General features: G+C 37.6%; 2 protein-coding genes across 3 annotated transcripts in view; both read right to left on the reverse strand.

Annotated features, from left to right (window-relative positions):
- The window catches only part of SLC26A7 (solute carrier family 26 member 7), a 167166-nt gene that overhangs the window by 141533 nt on the left and 10000 nt on the right, over positions 1-15633 (reverse strand). The gene's annotated exons all lie outside the window — the stretch shown is intronic.
- The window catches only part of LRRC69 (leucine rich repeat containing 69), a 104708-nt gene that overhangs the window by 4203 nt on the left and 84872 nt on the right, over positions 1-15633 (reverse strand). For both annotated transcript variants that reach the window (XM_045896254.2, XM_045896253.2), the window contains one exon: positions 12142-12321. In XM_045896254.2, coding sequence (XP_045752210.1) covers positions 12142-12321 — 180 coding nt within the window. The remainder of the gene's footprint in view (positions 1-12141; positions 12322-15633) is intronic.

Here is a 15633-nt window from a genome sequence, read left to right on the forward strand (position 1 = left end):
TATTACAGTAAAAGTAAAGCTTTGAATAAGGTTTCAGTATTACATGAAGCATAAAGCATAAGAAAAAAGAATAAGATCGTTTCCTGTTTTCTTTGGAAAAGTATCATAGTAGGCAGAGCAAAGATGTTCATGTCCTAATCCCTGGAACCTGTGAATATGTATGTTACCTTACATAGCAGAAGGGACTTTACAGGTGTGATTAATATAAGGACCTTCAGAGGTCCATAATTATTCTGTATTATCTAGGTGGACCCAATTTCATTACAGGGATTGTTAAAAGTGGAAGAAGGAGGCAGAAGAGTAGATCCAAGTGATGTGATGTGAGAAGGACAGATCTGCCAATGTTAGCTTTGAGGATGGAGGAAGGGGCCATGAGCCAAGGAATGTCAGTGGCCTCTAAAAGCTGGAAAGAACAAGAAAATGGATCCTCCCCTGGAGCCCCCAGAAAGCAATGGAGCCCTGCTGACACCTTGATTTTAGCTCAGTGAGACTCATGTTGGACTTCTGACCTACCAAACTGGAACATAATAAATTTTCATTAAGATACCAAGTTTATGGCAATTTGTTACATCAGCAATGGGACACTAATACCGGTATCATGTTCCAAATTAGCAGGACCATGAAAAGCATGACTATGACAGCCCCTCGGACACTCTGAAGCTAGAAGAGGCTTTGCTCTAATCCCTTCATTGCCCAGATGAGGAAATTAGTCCAGATACAGTGAGAATGAAGGTGGTTTACCTTAAGTCTCAGGGTTCAAGCTAGAGACAGAACTAGACTCTAAGTTCACTAAACTCTTACTCAGTGTTAGTCAGAGTATTCCTCCCACCTTCTTTCACCAAAGTAGGATTTTTACTGTGGTTTAATAACAATGTACAGAGCTCTCTGAAAGAATGAACAGTTGTTGGAAAGTGCACACATTTTCAGATAATGTACAGAAGTACACTGCTTTGCTGTTCTGATCTATCTCCAACTGGCCAAATATATTCACTTGAATTATCCGCACAGCACTTGAAACTCAGTATGTCTGAGATAAAAGTTGGGGTCTTGCCTCCCAGATCAGCTCCCTCTGGAGTTTTCTGGTTTTTCTCCTTCACACCCTTCTGCAGTTTCCCTTATCCAATCAGGTTCCATCAACCTTCCTCCTCCCATGAAGGTTCCTTTCCTTGCATTTTCTAATGCTACACCTTACACCCACACTAGACAACCACTAATAGGTCTCTTTTCTTCAGCTTCTCTTCTCTTCAACCTCCAGTTAATCCTGCACAGTACTGCTAAATGATTCCTTCTAAAATACATCTTTCTTTATATCAGTGGCTTGTCCCCACACATTCAGTAGGATTCCATTTCCAAATGGGATCAAGTTCAAACTCCTTATTCTGTCCTTTGACAGGTTCATAGAATTTGACCTCATTTTTTTTTATAATGTCTCCTCCTCTCATTCCATGAACCAACTTAATTCACTGCCCTATGAACAAGATCCATTCTCCTCCATATCATTCTCTTCTAAAATATCCGCTCTGCTTCCTTCTCCATGTATCTGAATTCTACCTACATCAAGGCCTTGTAAAGTCACAGCATCTTTCTGGCAAGTACCTGGTAATATATATCCCAATCTATCCAATTTTTAAATATCCTTAAATTTATTTGGCATAATTTATAATTCTACCTACATCAAGGCCTTGTAAAGTCACAGCATCTTTCTGGGTACCTTCCAGGCCCGACAACTTACAATGATCTCGTCTTCCTATCTGAAGCACAAAAGTTCTTACCACTCATTTAACATTTAGTTTGTATTGCTAGTGTCTTTTTCATCTTTAAAGTTCTTAGATTTTAAACCATTTGGGACCAACTAGGTCCCCTACTTATTTGCCCTATACTTAACTCCCAGAGTTTCCTGTTTAAAGCAGGATCTCAAATATTTACAGAGTGACCGAAAATAATTTTTAAAATCTCAGATGAACATTTAGAATGACAACTCCTCCACACCAGCAGTGATAAAAGCCAGCAATGAGCACTACTCTAAAGTTAACTGCTCCACTTAAGCAGGGGAGACACACATTCAGATTTGCCCAGGATAGTCCTGGTTTCCTGCTGGTTTTCCAGCTTAGTAATAATGTTCACTTTCACTCTCAAAAGCATCTTGACTTAAGTAATACATTATATGGTCATTATGCCTGTAGGGCACTTTGGACTGTGATAAGAGCAGAAACCAAAGCAAGCAGCATTCTTTCCTCTACAGAGTGATCCTGCTCTACAACACCATGTCTTCATCATCAATGTCCTTTGAATTTCACGTGGGAGGTTCAAACATTTTGGTGATGCACAGCTTCAGATAAAGGTACTGAAGTTGAATGCAATTTGAGATTCTTTAGAAGAAAAAACAATCATAGATATTGAATACAATTGTGACTCTACCCAGCAGTTTAAGAACAAAAGGGAGAGTTTTCTAAAGAGAAAAGAAAATTCAATGAGTTCCCACAGGAGTAGAAGTAATCAAGATATAGTGTGTGAGTTCGTTTATACTATAATTGTTTTGCTATTTTCTGAATAAAATAATAAAGAACATTCATACCATTTCAATTTTTCTGAATAAATACATATTACTTTCACGACTGTTTAGAATTAGAAATGTGATGCCTTCTGATCCTCTTAGTGCCTAATGTACATTAAACTGACTAACCACTGCATAAATGTTTTAAAACCTACACTCATTTTCACAGTTGGCTGGCTGAAATGATCAGTTTCATAAGTGAATGTCAGTGGTATCTAAACAGTAATAACCTTTTACTGCAAAGTAAGATTTTGCTCTATAAGTAATGAGTAAAATTATTAAATGTAATCTTATATTATGTTTCATTACTGGCAGCTTGTCATAAAAAAGGAATTAAGGTAGCAAATTTTCATTTATTTTCATAGAGTAGATCAGCATTTTCACTCATTTGTAGTGAAACCTACTCAATCTAATCTCTTCTGAGGGTAGTTTTAATTACATTACATCATTCAATACAGGGTTGAGAGTTCATATTCCAAACTGTTCCCTCCCTAAACTCTTCAATTTTAAAGGTATCTGGGGAAATGTTAAGTTCAACTAACGTAACTATACAAAATGAAAACTATCAAATGCATATCTTGGGCCCAGGATCACTCTCAAGTGTTTGGAAATGATTTTATGAGACTATTTAGGTTACCTCTAAGTTACTAGTTCAAATATGGCCCGAGTTGGTAGTAACTAAAAAGGATTAGCTTTGTTGCTATTTCAGAGATTTATATCATTAGCAGTTAATACTGAAATATCAATTACGCTGAAATTATTGATAATTCTATCATTGCTAAGGACTTGCTGAACTCAGATGGCAAGAGCTGTAACATTTGGAAAAACACAAAAGCATCTGGATGAATTATGGTAAAGGTTAATATCTGATATTGAGCGGAACTTTTCATCAACTACTTTTCAGTCCTCAATCTCACTATTCCATAAGTACCACATAATTTCACATTCACCTGAATAAAAGCAATTACAATTTGATATTTGGTTGTTTCTAGTTGTTTTATGTAAAGAATAAAGACCCATTTGTCATCAAGGGTCTCCCCCCTTCAACTGTGCCTTCAGATGGCAAACTCCGGCAGAGACAGAACATTCTGTAAAGCACAACAAAGCAACCAGACGTTGGCATTATCAAATGGGCTCTCCCTTCATGATCAAGTATTTACTCTAAAGGTCAGCATTCTCTAAGTTTCGTTCCTGAAAAGATAATTAAGATATAAATTTTTTTAAATAGAAAGGAAGGCTTCTAGGCAAACTAGTTTTTGTATAATCTCCTTCTACTTAAGTGGAAAGGCAACACACAATCCTAAAGATATATAAAAGCAACTGTTTACCAACGTGGTTAATCTGATTATCATCCCCACATATTCTGTGCACATTTTCATTCTAGAAACAGGGAACTAAACAACCCCACTAAAATAAGATGTTTCAATTGGCAAGTACCTGGTAATATATATCCCAATCTATCCAATTTTTAAATATCCTTAAATTTATTTGGCATAATTTATAATTTCATACTATACACTTATTCTAATTCCATTGTTACATACTTTTTTCACTGTCACAAACTTACTAAAGTTACTTGTTTAATTTTTTCAATTATTTTAATAAAGTTAGGATCAGTGGTTGTTTCAAAGCAAAACAATTTTCCTTTTCAAATTTTTTCTTCTCACAATTTCCTGATACTCCAATGTCTTTTGCCTATCGACTTATCTAGGCATAGAATTCTAGATTTTGAGTTATTTTCTCTTAGTGCTTGAAAATATTATACCATTTTTTTCCTGGCATCTGCTCTCAGTCCACTGTCATTTCTTTGTAGATGATCTATTTTATTAAAAATTTATCTTTAAAAAAATTTACCTTTAGCTCTTAATGGCTCCTCTTTGGCATAATGCAATTTTACCAAAATGTGTCTAGAGATGGATTTGTTCTTTTTTATTCTGCTTGGCACCCAATGTGCTTTTTCAACGTGAGGGATCATGTCTTTCTCCAATAACTGAATATTTTCTGCCATTTGCTAGGTCTCTGGTTTATTTTTTTAACCATTATGTTTTTAACCCATGCTATATTCTTATGCCATTCTGTTGCTGTTTTTATAATGCACTCAGACATACTTAGTTGATAAAAAGGTATTCTTATCACCCTTTCAATTTTTTTAAAGATTTTATTTATTTATTTGTGCGAGAGAGAACATGAGTTGGGGGGAGCAGCAGAGGGAGAAGCAGGCTCCCCACTGAGCAGGGTGCCCGATGCAGGGCTTAATCCCAGGACCCTGAGATCATGACCTGAGCCGAAGGCAGAAGGCAGACGCTTAACCAGCTGAGCCACCCAGGTGCCCCTCCCTTTTAATTTTTAAAATGAAAGTATGTAGATACCAAATCTCTTTATTCTCCTATTCTTTCTTCCATCCTTATTGTTTCTTCAGTAATGACCAATGTTAACATGCATGAGTGCATGTGTGTATGCATCTGTGTAAAATCCCGTAGGAAAATTCTTCCCTTCATCTGGCCTGAATATCAGTGGTTCTATGTTCCACTCCATGAGTCAATAGAGGAAAAGCCTCATCTCTCTTCCACCTTTCCTTCAAATAAGGAAGGCAGCTGTTGTGAATAATTATACAACCATCAATCAATGAATTTATTTGCACTTTCTTTTATGGTTCAAAATAAAAATGTATATGCTATAGAAGTACAACAAAAAGAGACCTAAAGGGGGTATCAGGAGGCATTAACTCAAGTCCTGTTACTTCAAAGATTTGAAACTTAAGATGAACAAGCTGCTTATCTTCTTTAGTTGCTTCACCTCTAAATGGAGGCAATGAAAAACAAGTCATAAAGTTAATATGAACACTGTGACTTCATGTTACTCAAATAACACTTCCTCAGCAAAGTTTCCCTTAAGCCTCCTGTGTCCTTCCAAAATTCATGCATTAGTCCTCATAACTAATGTCATGATTTTAGGAGATGAGGCCTTTGGGAGGTGATTAGATCAGGAGGACAGAGTCCTCATGATTGGGATCAGTGCCTTTAGAAGAGACACCTCTAGCATCTTCCAACACTTGAGAATACAACAAGAAATATGTGATCCAAAAGAGGGCCCTCAACCAACCATGCTGGCACCTTGACCTCTGACTTCTAGCCTCCAGAACTGTAAGATATAAATTTCTGTCATTTATAAGCCACTCAGTCTGTGGTATTTCATTATAGTAGCCTGAACAGACAGGGACACCTAAGTAGTTGCTTGCTCTGTCTGTGATGTCATAGTGTGAGTATATAACACCTTATTACAATGCTTATAACAATGTATTTTAATAAACAGTATGTGATTTCCTCAACGGCATGGACTGTCTTATTCATCTTTGGATCCTAAGAGACAAGCACAGTACCTTGCACATAGTAAGCACCCACTAAAGGTAACTGAAGGAAACAAACACATACAAATCATACTTAAGTGGGAAACTACCACCACTATCCATTTTCTAGTTGGTTTTTTTTTAAGATTTTATTTATTTGACCGAGAGAGACACAGCAAGAGAGGGAACACAAGCAGGGGGAGTGAGAGGGAGAAGCAGGCTCCCCACTGAGCAGGGAGCCTGATGTGGGGCTTGATCCCAGGACCCTGAGATCATGACCTGAGCTAAAGGCAGACACTTAACAACTGAGCCACCCAGGCATCGCCCCCATTTTCTAGTTGTTTAAAAACTTTCATATCTGCTCTTTTTAGCTTACTCAATCCCTTAAGGTGATGGAAAAGATGAGGCTCATCATGTGGTAACCAAATTCTAGCACTATTAATTCCTTAAAGTAGGCAGTATATAATCAAAACACTAAGCCCTTCCTAATTAGCACACAACACAGACTAATTTTAAGTTCCACCTTTTACTAGCCCTTTCCACAGCCTACAATCATGCACATATTTCCCCATCCTCAAAATCTTTCCTCAAGCCTTCCTCACCCTCTAGGGAACATCTTATTGCTCTTCTACCTTTACCCTATACATTTCATGGAGATTAGTTAAGACTTGTAGACTTCACTTCTGTGTTCCCATTTGGTTTCTGATAGAGGCCATCTGCTTCCCATTTAATGACACAAAGGATACAATCTTCCTCTCCCAATTTTCCAGCCCAGTTTTTTCTCCTCAGCTCTGAATCTCTCAACTTGGAACCTTTAATCAACTCATGCTTGAGCCCATAGTAGAGTAAGGGAACAGCCAAATTATCTCACCCAGAGAATACTGTGGTAGGAAAGGACCAGCAGGACAGAGACTCCAAGGTCAGAACTAGAAGGGACAGGGCACAGAAGAAATAAGCAGAAGTCAATGATAGTGGGCAACTCAGCAGACATCGTCATGAAGATACAACCACATCTGAGGTCTTGACAGGATGACCATACCCTTCAGAGGATGACCACATGGGACAGTACTCAAGAGCTCCAAAAGTTGGATAATACAGGAAGAAAGGGAGGAGAAGGAAATCCTGAATGATCAAAATTATATCTTAAATGACCAAAAACTTCCTAAAATTACCACATAAACTTGGAATTAACTAAAATAAGTTTTCCAGTAGAATGAGGGCCCAAATGGAAGATAAGTTCAGCAGAAGAAAGAGTAAGAAAATCCTCTTTCTCACACATCTGTGTTTTATAGCTAGAAAATCTGTGCTCGCACTACCTGATTTTGGCCCTCACTGCCTCCCTGATATTTTCTCATTCCCCTTTACTGACTCCTGCTATTGTTCACCCCTTTGATAGTATGGTATTATCATCCTCAAGGGTTCTGTCCTTCTGACCTTCTCACCTCACCATATAAGTCTCCTTGAGCAATCTTCATTCCCCTGGCTTCGAGTATCTTGCAAAAAATAAATAAATAAATAATCTCATCTGGCTACTCCACTGCTTCAACAACTCTAAGTAGGTGTTATGGGCTGAAACATGTCCCCCACAAATTCGTATGTTAAAATCTTAACCCCCAGTACTTCCAAATGTGACTCTATTTGGAAATAGGGTCTTTAAGGCGTAATTATGTTAAAATGAGGTCATTATGGTGGGCCCTAATTCAAGATGACCATGCGCTTATGAGAAGAGGAAATTTGGACACAGACATGTACAAAGAGAAGACTATGTGAACACACAGAGAAGATGATCATCTATGAGCCAAGGCGGGAAGCCACAAAAGAAACGAAGGCTTCTGATGCCTTGGTCTCGTACTTCTAACCTCCAGGAATGTGAGAAAATAAATTTCTGTTGTTGAAGCCACTCAGTCTGTGGCACTTTGTGATGGCAGCTGTAACAAACTGTAACAAACCAAGAGAGTAGCTTTCAAAATTCAGTTCAAACTTCACACCCAAGAGCCATCCTGATCTCACACCTGCTTCTCTCTCTAACCTCATCTCCCATCTCTGCGAGTTTCTGGCACTCATTGCATAATTTACTTGCACAATGTTACTTTGCACAGGCAGTTCCCTTACCAAAAATGCCTGCCCACTGGTACTTTATTCTAATACCTTCCTATCACTCAAAGCACATTTACAAGCAATGCTTATTAAAATAATGTTAACATGTATTATGTATTCAAGCACCAAGAATGATCACTGTGCTAGGCCCCAGGGATAGAGAGAGAATGTTCCCATTTAAATGAAATGACTTCTTTATTTTATTTTATTATGTTATGTTAGTCACCATACATCATTAGTTTTTGATGTAGTGATCCACGATTCATTGTTTTTGTTATAGCACCACCCTGTGCACTCCTCCATCACTGTACTTACATAAGAATGTAATAATTCTTTCTTGTCTGAAGGCCTTAATTTTTTTTAAATCTATCCTATTAAGTATCTATTATGCACTACCTTTATGAAGCACCTACTATGCTAAGCACCATCTATGAAGTACTTCATCTCAGCCCTGTGAGATATGTACTATTATTATTATTGCAATTTTACAAATGGGAGTTTAGCCCCAAAGGTAAATTAAGATGACACAGGTGGTTAAGTGGCAGGGCTGGTCATCAAGCCTAATTTGTTAGATTCCAGTCACCTTCTTATACCACTTCTCCTTGGAACGTCTAAGTTCCTGGGAGGCTGGAGCTCTATATTCCCAGCCCTTGGTAAAGTACTAGGAAAAAAATTCATGAGTTTGAGTAGATAAATAATGACAGAATAAGTCTCTTTAACATGAATGCCTTAAATTCAGTTGAAGCAAATGAGAAATAACTGGGTTGAAAAGCATAGGAAAGATGGTCCACCATGTCTGGTTAAGAGCAAGGAATCACATACATGGGTTCCCTCCGCATAGCCTCTATTCAGCAGCTTTGTGAACTGAGCCAAAGTATTTTGCTCCTCTGAACTTGGATTTATCACTGGTGTCATGAGGTTATTTTGCACATTAACGGAGGGATGCCAAGGCAACATGCTTAGCATGACATGAGACACAGTACCAAATAAGTGTTGGATGCAGTTACTATCATTAGGTTGTGACTTCTCTACTTGAAATGAGACTAGCAGCTTATCAGATGACTTTAAGAAAAAATCTATTAGAGCAAGAACATTCTCCTCAAGAAAGACTGAAAGATGTTCATTGGGAAAAAAATGAAAAATGGCAACTTCTCCAAGGTGTTCGTGTCATGACCAGTGAAAAGCAGAGTGTTTTGAAAACTTTTACCAAGTAATATCGCATGTGTTATACTCATTAAACATCTCTTGAATGTAACAATCAATTCCAGATGGTAGTGTGAACAATTCACAGATAGGTTACATAAGCAACCAAGATTACAGATTTACTCCCATCTTGAGAATCAACATACATTTCTATTTTCATTTTTCCACTGATGATCTTTCTCTTCTCTTGGTATTTCATGTCCAGCTCGTTTTGACTTTTAAATTTCACTTCAACCATTATTTTACCTTGATATTAGCCCTCATTGGCAGCAGTTCTGCCAGATTTTTCTCTAAGATACATTTGATATAATATATTAATAACCTAGTAGAATGGAAGAGCTGGTTTCAAATCCAGATCTTGTGATTCATCAGCCTTTCTCAGAAATAAAATATGTACCAAGCACTGTGCTAAGCTCTCTATATTCTTACCACTCCTGTTCAACAGAGTACTGAAAATCCTAGCCAGAGCAGTCAGGCTAGAAAATGAAATAAAAGGTACCCTAATAGAAAACAGTAAAACTGTCTTTGTTTGCAGATGCTATGGTATTATGTAGAAGAAATCCTAAAGACTCCTCCAAAAACCTTCTAGCACTAATCAATAAATTCAGTAAAGTCAACATACAAAAAACAGTCATGTTCTGTACACCACCAACAAAACATCTGAAAAAGAAATAAAAGAAGCAATTTCATTCACCAGCACATCAAAAACAAAGTTCTTAGGACTAAATGTAACCGAGGTGAAAGTTCTCTACACTGAAAACAATAAGACTTTGATTAAAGAAACTGAAGGCACAAACAAATGGGAAGATATCCTATGTTCATTGATCAGAAGAATTAATGTTGTCAAAATATCCATATTACCCATCTATAAATTTAATGTAATCCCTATCAAAATTCCAATGACATTTTTCACAGAAATAGAAAAACAACAATCCTAAAATTTGTATGAAACCACAAAAGATGCCAAATGGCCAATGGAATCCCCCCAAAAAGAACAAAGCTGGATGCATCACACTTTCTGATTTCAAACTATATTACAAAGCTTATAGTAATCAAAACAGTACAGTACCAGCATAAAAACAGATACTTAGGCCAAGGGAACACAATCTAGATCCCAGAAATAAACCCTCACATATATGGCCAACTAATTGACAAGCAAGCAAGAATACTCAATGGAGAAGGGATAGTGTCTTCAACACTGTTGGAAAAACTGGACAATTACATGTAGAAGAATGAAATTGGACCCCTATCTTACACCACTCATAAAAGTAAACTCAAAATGGATGAAAGATTTAAATTTATGAATTCAAACTGTAGGGGTGCCTGGGTGGCTCAGTTGTTAAGCATCTGCCTTTGGCTCAGGTCATGATCCCAAGGGTCCTGGGATCGAGCCCCACATCGGGCTCCCTGCTCCGCGGGAAGCCTGCTTCTCCCTCTCCCACTCCCCCTGCTTGTGTTCCCTCTCTTGCTGTGTCTCTCTCTGTCAAATAAATAAATAAAATCTTAAAAAAAAAAAGAACTGAAACTGTAAAACTCCAAGGAAAAAACTAAGGGAAAAACCTTTTTACCTTGGTCTTGGCAGTGATTTCCCGGATATGACACCAAAAACACAACAAAAGGAAAAAAAATAAGTGGGACTACACCAAACTAAAAAGCTTCTGAAGCTTTTTAGCAAAAGAAACTCAGTGAAATGAAAAGGCAACCTACAAAAGGAGAGGAGATATTTATAAGTTATATATCTAATAAAGGGTTAATATCCAAAATATATAAAGAACTCATATAACTCAACAGACCAAAAATTAATAACCTAATTACAAAATGGGCACAGGAACTGAATAGACATTTTTTTTAAAGAAGACATACAAATGGTCAACAGGTACATGAAAAGGTGCTCAACATCACTAATCATCAAGGAAATGCAAATCGAAACCACAATGAGATATCACTTCACCAATTACAATAGCTATCATTAAAACGACAAGAGATAAGTATTGGCAAGAATATGGGAAAAAAAAGAATTCTAGTGCACTATTGGTGGGAGTACAAATTAGTACAGCCACTATGAAAAACAGTATGCATGTTCTTCAAAACCTAAAAATAAAACTATCATATGATCCAGCAATCCCACTTCTGAGTATATATCTAAAGAAACTGAAATCAGTTATCTCATAGAGATATCAGTTCTCTTGTATTCATTGCATCACTACTCATAATAGTGAGTAGTAAAGACATGGAAACAGCCTAAGTGTCTGTCAGTGGATGAATGGATAAAAAAGATGTGAGATACACACACACACACATACACAGGAATATTATTTAGCCATGAGAAAGGAAATCCTGCTATTTGTTACAACTTGGATGGATCTTGAGGGCATTATGCTAAGTGAAGTAAGTCAGACAGAGAAAGACAAATACTTTATAATAACACTTAAAATATAATATCACTTATATATCACTTATAATATCTAAAAAAAGGACCAACTCAGAGATATAGTAAAGTAGTAAAGTGGTGGTTGGTTGGGGTGGGAAAAATGGGGAGATATTGGTCAAAGGGTACAAACTTCAAGTTATAAGATTAAACAAGTCTAGGGATCTAATGCACAGTATGGTAAGTACAGTTAATAATCTGTTTCATATACTCGAATGTTGCTAATTTAGTAGATTTTAGGTGTTCTCACCACAAAAAAAGAAATAACTATGGTGGTAATCATTTTGCAATTTATAAATGTATCAAATCAACATGTCTTATGTAAACCTTAATACCATAAAACCTTACACGATGTTATGTGTCAATTATATCTCAATAAAGCTCAATAAAAAACATTATACTATCATAGAAGTCAATTCTCAGACAAAAATCTAGTTAGTACCGGTTGATTTAGATAAGGACAAAGAATAAGAGAAGGTCTTAGGCTCTATTCACACAAAAAGCACCTTTTACCTTTGGTGGAGGAACAAATTCAACACATTCCAGCCATATGGTTAAAAAGCACTTTCCACATATTGCGCATTTTCTTCCCTGAGAGATTATGTTCCTGACCTGTGGGTGCTGTTCTATGACGTGCATTATGAAAGGATTCTTTCCTGCTAGCTCATTCATTATAAATCTTGATGTTATTTCCTAGATTAAAAAAAATGGTTCCTCAGATTATTTTTAAGATAACTATTTTATATTACAATTGACATTTCACTAATTGACATTTTTGGCCTATTTCTCACAGTTAATTATCCATTATATATATGTTATAAATTATATTGCTAGTGACTGACATTATAAATTCATTTTCAATAATATAAGAAAAACAAGTTACTTCCATTTCAATATCTCCATGTCTTTTATGTACAAGAATCCAAATTAATAAAAATTTACATCATTAAAGTTTAGGTTAAAATTCTGTACCTCTCATTAAAATAAGCAAGGTATAAATTATGGGTTCAAAAAATAAAATAAAATAAGCAAGGACTGTACAAATATTCAGACTGGACTCAAAAATTGAGTCTGTCATATTTACTAACGTCTACATCCTTACTACTTAAACTATGACTCATGGACCAATAGCATCTGCATCACCTCAAAACCTACTAGAAATGCAGACTTCCTGGGGTGCCTGGGTGGCTCGGTTGGTTAATCTTCCAACGCCTGATTTCAGCTCAGGTCCTGATCTCAGGGTCCTGAGACTGAGCCAAGCACCAGAGTCTGCGCCCAGCTGGGGGTCTGCTTCTCTCCTCCCTCTCCCTCTACCCTTCCCCCTGCTGCCTCTCTCCCTCTCTCTCTCAAATAAATAAACAAATATTAAAAAAAAAAAGAATAAGAAGAAAGAAATGCAGACTTCCACCTGCACCCCAGACCTACTAAACCAGAAGCTGCAATTTAAAAAGTTCCCCAGTATGCCTATTGAACTTTGAGACACACTGGTCTAAGTTACCCACTGCAGCGAGTACTGGAATAGAGTCATATTGGTAAAGAGCACTGATTTCTATTACCCAAATCTCTGAATTCAATAGGTATTACACCTATCCACCCAGCTATATCCAGAAACTTCACTTTAGGTAATAATTAGAATATTAAATAACAAAAGGGGTGGTGAGAAAACATAAGCTGGCTTTTGCCATGACCACCAACAATATCATCATCTTGAAGTAAAATACTATATAATACATAAAATCAAATCTTCACTGATGAAGCAAACAAGATAAACACTTGATTTACTCCACTAAAGGAGCCTCATTGTTTGTGCCGGTAGCATGGAAGTCCTGTATAAATGTTACACAAACACTGCGTGAATTTTAACAGTTTGTGGGACTTTTTTTTTTTTTTTTTTTTCTGGCCAAAGTGAAAGATTTCCCTCTGGTATTATAATAGCCCACATCAGGCTCTAATAGGAATCTTTGGGAATATATACATACATACATATGTACATACATAATCTTCACTCATTCACCCCAATTAAAATCTTAAAAAATAACAACAAAATTCTATAACTTGTTGCCTCCCTGTTCCTTATTACTTTATCCCTTCCATTTACCAAGCATCTGAGAAAGCTGCCTTTCTACAGCGAACAGCCTTAAGCTTGGGTTCCTTAAGTGTCTGATCCTTCAACAGCACAACCTCCTACCTACTTCAGCTCTTTCTCCTGGATGGTTACATAATAAGGTCAACCTTTCTGAAAAAATACTCTTTCGCACTAATATTACCAGGACTCCTAAATTAGATGTCCCTTATCAAATCCTTTTCTTTAACTACTTACACAGAGCAGAGTTTGTGATTCAGAATGAAACACTGATTTTAGAGGCAAGTTTTTAGCTACCAGATCTCAATGGCTAGGTCTCACAATAAAGCAGAAAACAAACAAGGATTCACTCCCAAAACAGCAGATGGTAGAAAAATTTGCTGAAATACATCGGACCTATTTATAAATAGGTCACAATTCATACAGTTCACTTTTTCCATTTATGGTTTCTGGAAACCAAACATGTTTGTTGCATTTGATATGTCTCTTGACAACTCTTACGTTACCCATTAATTATGTTCCTCTCCTACTTGCTGCCAATATATTACTTTGGAAGAATAACATATACCACTGAAACATAAAGTTATGACTTGGAACTGCTAGTATATATAAAGTAAGATACTATTAGCATGACCACTAGTATCTTTCAGGACACCTCTTAAAGATACAGGCAATGCAGTCTTCGATAACATAAGACTTAATGATGGCCGAATTCTAGTGTTTAAAAGTCAAGAAATCTTTTGTGAACAAATAAATTGTTCCTTTTGAATAGTTTATATGCTGTTTTGTTAGAACATTTGTTAGCTAACTGTATGTACATCAGAGATTATTCCTATGCTTAACCATCATATATTAAAATCAGTTTCAGCTGAATTCTTTTATTTTCCTTACATATGATTTAATTTTAATTTTAAAATTATCCATATACAAATTATATCTTTATAAATACTAAAAATTATAAAATGTACAACAAATATGAAGGTTTAGAAGGAATGATGAACTTTGAAACTGATGCATTATCAAACATTACTGTGTATATGACAGGCACTAAAACATCATCAAGAGGAAAGATTCTGAGGGGGGAAAGATGGCGGAGGAGTAGGGGACCCTATTTCAACTGGTCCCCGGAATTGAGCTGGATATCTACCAGACCACTCTGAGCACCCACGAAACCAGCCTGAGATGTAAGAAGATCTGGATCTCTACAAACAGAATATCACAGGCGGTTGGTTTTGAGGTACGAAGTGGAGAGCCATGATTCTGCGGGCAGATATCAGAGAATAAACAGCAGTGGGAGGGTGCCTGGCCATGGGGATCCTACACCGACGGTGAGTGACAGCCTTGCAGCTGCGGACGGGGCACAGACTCGCAGACCGGTAGCAGCGGGGAAAGGACTTTAGGGCAGCCCCCAGGTCAGAAACCCAGAGCAGTGGGGACACACACGCCCGCGAACTGGGAGCTGCTCGCGGTTTTAGAAGCACAAAGGGCAGAGATGTGCCCCCACCTGGAGGCAGGACTGGGAGCGCTGCAGAGGGGCGCACAACCTAGGCTGCTGCAGCCACACGGACAGAAACGGAGATGGTGTGGCCTGGAGAGCTCACTGAAGAACAGACTGTGGTCTCTCTGCTCTGAGGCAGAGGATTGGAAAGGGTCTCTTCTGCTCTGACTCGCGGAAGAGACGCGGAAAGCCCCCAGGGAAAGCCGCCAGAGAACAAAAGCCCCAAAGACTGATTCTGGCTGAGCCCATCCCCCGCCACATGGGGGCAGGGCAACTCCGCCCAAACAGGGTTGCCTGAGTAACGGCGCGGCAGGCCCCTCCCACAGAAGACAGGCTGGGAAAACAAGAGGCCAGCAACCCTAAGGTCCCAAGAAAACAGGTGCATCTTGCTTGGGTTCTGGTCAATAATTTGGACTCTATACAT

Source organism: Mirounga angustirostris, unplaced genomic scaffold (genome assembly GCF_029215605.1).
Source record: "Mirounga angustirostris isolate CCGP_5_RB_7025 unplaced genomic scaffold, mMirAng1.0.hap1 SCAF_4, whole genome shotgun sequence".
NCBI classification, from domain to species: Eukaryota; Metazoa; Chordata; class Mammalia; order Carnivora; family Phocidae; genus Mirounga; species Mirounga angustirostris.